General features: G+C 50.8%; 1 protein-coding gene across 1 annotated transcript; it reads left to right on the top strand.

Annotated features, from left to right (window-relative positions):
• The first annotated feature begins 201 nt into the window (after positions 1 to 201).
• Positions 202 to 3,116, top strand: CCN1 (cellular communication network factor 1). Its single transcript, XM_024767892.1, has 5 exons — positions 202 to 500; positions 802 to 1,015; positions 1,366 to 1,722; positions 1,848 to 2,059; positions 2,163 to 3,116. Exons 1-5 carry the CDS (start codon positions 438 to 440, stop codon positions 2,463 to 2,465), a joined length of 1,149 nt encoding a protein of 382 aa, XP_024623660.1. The 5' UTR covers positions 202 to 437; the 3' UTR covers positions 2,466 to 3,116.
• The last annotated feature ends 592 nt before the right edge of the window (positions 3,117 to 3,708 follow it).

Here is a 3,708-nt window from a genome sequence, read left to right as displayed (position 1 = left end):
AAACGGAAGGTTTTTTTTTTGGGGGGGCCAGGAAAAAAAAAAAAAAAAAAAAGTGCAACGGAGCCAGGGGAGGCGCTTGGCAGGAGCCCGCGCCAACCAGCATTCCTGAGATGTTTGAGAATTCTGGAACGCGCAGACAGGGCCGACGTCACTGCAACACGCGGCGCCGCGGCCGGCCCATATAAAAGGCGGGCTCTGGGCGCTGGGGCAGACCGCGAGCGAGAGCGCCCCCGAGCAGCATCCGCGCCTTCCGTCCCTCCCCGGCAAGGACCTCGAGAGAAGGACGCCCGCAGCCCGCTCGCCTGCCTGGCTCTCGCCTCTCCGCCGTCCGGCCCACAGCCCGGCCCACCGCCCCAGCCGCGCCGGTCCGGCCGCTACGCACCGGTGTGTTGGCGTCTTTGCCTCCGCGCTCGTCCGGACCCCTCCTGCGCGCCACGATGAGCTCCAGCACCGCCAGGACGCTCGCCCTCGCCGTCACCCTTCTCCACTTGGCCAGGCTGGTGAGTTCTTTGGCCACCGCCTCCCCGTCCGCTCTAGCAGCCCCTTCGCCTTTCCCCAGATGGCCTGTGGCCGGAAAAGCTAGACTCGGAAGTTCGGCGGGGCGTTTCGGGGAAGCTCTTTCTTTAAGCCCGCCCTGAAGACGTGCCGGGGGGCCCTCCCGGCGTACGCAGCCGCCCGGGGTGGCCGGGCTGGACGGGATCAGAGACCCCCTGCCGCCCGGGTCAGACACCCCCGTCCCTTCCCGGGGCGTCTTTCCTGCGCACCGCGCCGAGCCTCACACGTGTCCTTTCCCCCTTCCAGGCTCTCTCCACCTGCCCCGCAGCCTGCCACTGCCCCCTGGAGGCGCCCAAGTGCGCCCCGGGAGTCGGGCTGGTTCGGGACGCCTGCGGCTGCTGTAAGGTCTGCGCCAAGCAGCTCAACGAGGACTGCAGCAAAACGCAGCCCTGCGACCACACCAAGGGGCTGGAATGCAACTTCGGCGCCAGCTCCACCGCTCTGAAGGGGATCTGCAGAGGTAAGATGCTTGTGGTTTGGCCCCTTTAAAAAAAGAATAGTCCCCGTAGTCCAGAAGTTTAGTAATTTTGCGACCATGTATGGTGATGCTTTGTTGTTGGTAGCTTGGCAGAAAGGCACATGATTTCAGCAGTCTGGAATGCAATTCAGTTTGTCTGGGCCCAACGAAAAGCGCATACGGAAAAGTGATTCCTGACTAACTTATTGTTCTGCTCTGGAGTCTCCGGGGAATCATAGGAAACTTTACCATCAATTGAATTTAGCAGCAGAAAATATGTCTGAGTTTCAGGCCGTCGTACGGAATCTTAACTTTATTCTCTTCTCCCTTTCTTTTTTTGGTGCTCTTTGTAGCTCAGTCAGAGGGCAGACCCTGTGAATATAACTCCAGAATCTACCAGAATGGGGAAAGTTTCCAGCCCAACTGTAAACATCAGTGCACATGTATTGACGGCGCCGTGGGCTGCATTCCTCTGTGTCCCCAAGAACTCTCTCTCCCAAGCTTGGGCTGTCCCAACCCCCGGCTGGTCAAAGTTACCGGGCAGTGCTGTGAGGAGTGGGTCTGCGACGAGGATGGTGCCAAGGACCCCATGGACGACAGGGACGGCCTCCTGGGCAAGGAGCTGGCCTTCGATGCCTCGGAGGTGGAGTTAACGAGAAACAATGAATTAATTGCAATTGGAAAAGGCGGCTCCCTGAAGCGGCTCCCCGGTAAGTGAAGACTGAGACATTGTACTGAAACGCATTCCTAGTTTGAAACTTCAGAGAAATGAGAACCTGAATCTGTTTGTGTCGGTATGCCTCTGAGGAATCATCCCTCTTGTTTGTCCCTCTAGTTTTTGGAATGGAACCTCGCATTCTGTACAGCCCTTCTTCACATGGCCAGAAATGTATCGTCCAAACGACTTCGTGGTCCCAATGCTCAAAAACCTGTGGAACTGGTATCTCCACACGCGTTACCAATGACAACCCTGAATGCCGCCTGCTGAAGGAAACCCGGATCTGTGAAGTGCGGCCTTGTGGACAGCCAGTGTACAGCAGCCTGAAAGTAAGTGCCTGCGGTGCCGTGTAGACTGGTCCCCTGGGTGAGATGGGAGCATCTCTTCCAAGAAAGAGAAACACTAACTTCCCTTCTCTTCTCTTTCTTACAGAAGGGCAAGAAATGCAGCAAGACCAAGAAATCCCCTGAACCGGTCAAGTTTACTTACGCTGGATGTTCGAGTATGAAGAAATACCGGCCCAAGTACTGCGGTTCCTGCGTGGACGGCCGCTGCTGCACGCCTCAGCAGACCAGGACTGTGAAGATGCGGTTCCGCTGCGAAGATGGGGAGACGTTTTCCAAGAACGTCATGATGATCCAGTCCTGCAGATGCAACTACAACTGCCCGCATGCCAACGAGGCAGCCTTTCCCTTCTACAGACTGTTCAATGACATTCACAAATTTAGGGACTAAATGCTACCTGCGTTTTCCAGCATGAGGGCGGACAAAGTGGGGAGAGAAGAGTGTCAGCATCCTGGAGGCGTGGGTGGGGGCGGCGGGCTGAAGGGACTCATTGTAGAAGGGATGCACTGCTCATTCTTGAGTAGTATTAAGGTATTTCGAAACTGCCAGGTGTGCTGGTGCACGTGGACACTAATGCAGCCGCAATTGGAGAATACTTTGCTTCATAATATTGGAGCACACGTTACTGCTTCATTTTGGAGCTTGTGGTGTTGATGACGTTCTGTTTTCTGTTTGTAAATTATTTGGTAAGCGTATTTTTCTCTAGGCTTTTTCCATTTCGGTTTTACAGTTGTAAAAGGTAATAAGATTAGTTGGACACTTAAAGACTCCATCCTTTGACAGAAGTAAATGGGAGGGGGGGTCCATCCCTTCCAGAAGGTGACACTCTGTGAGTGTCCATGAGAGGCAGCTATCTGCCCTCTAAATTGCAAACAGAAATCAGGTGTTTTAAGACTGAATGTTTTTATTTATCAAAATGTAGCTTTCGGGGAGGGAGGGGAAATGTAATACTGGAATAATTTGTAAATGATTTTAATTTTATATTCAGTGAAAAGAATTTATTTATGGAATTAATCATTTAATAAAGAAATATTTACCTAATATCTGAGTTTATGGCATTCAGTATTTTTAGAGAATGTTCAAAACCATTGGGGACGATCTAGCTTATGCATTCAATCATTGAAACAGGATTTACTGAGTACCTACTTTGTACCAGGAACTGTTCCAGGTGCTTGGGATAGAGCAGGGAACTAACCTCTAAAAATCTAACAAGGATTGCTTTTATATCTTCAGTAGAAAAAAAACTTGGAATTTAGAGTAATCTGTTTTAAAAACATGTATTGAACACCAGGCATTGTACAAAGCATAAGAAGGAATCTGAAGCTAAGTTTGTGATTTAAATAATAATGCTTTATTTTCATAAGAATTTAAAGCCTAAGGGTCTCCATCACCCAGGCTCTTTGAGGTGGATATAGTAGAGTCATTTATCATTTTAATCACTAGGTAATTGTGTAGGTCCCTTCGGTAGAGGAAACTTTAATGAAAACAGTCCATAACTCAGGCTGCCTACCTCGAAATCCATGGGCAAGATTAAGCATGGTTGGATAATGTGATATAAGGTCCCTTGTTTATAACTTTATATTCTTCTAATATTGTTCCTAAAACTTGGGAGAACGACTTAAAAATTCACCCA

The sequence above is a fragment of the Neophocaena asiaeorientalis genome, unplaced genomic scaffold (assembly GCF_003031525.2).
Source record: "Neophocaena asiaeorientalis asiaeorientalis breed wild unplaced genomic scaffold, Neophocaena_asiaeorientalis_V1.1 scaffold546, whole genome shotgun sequence".
Lineage (NCBI taxonomy): Eukaryota > Metazoa > Chordata > Mammalia > Artiodactyla > Phocoenidae > Neophocaena > Neophocaena asiaeorientalis.
This window is presented reverse-complemented; position numbering and strand designations above follow the sequence as displayed.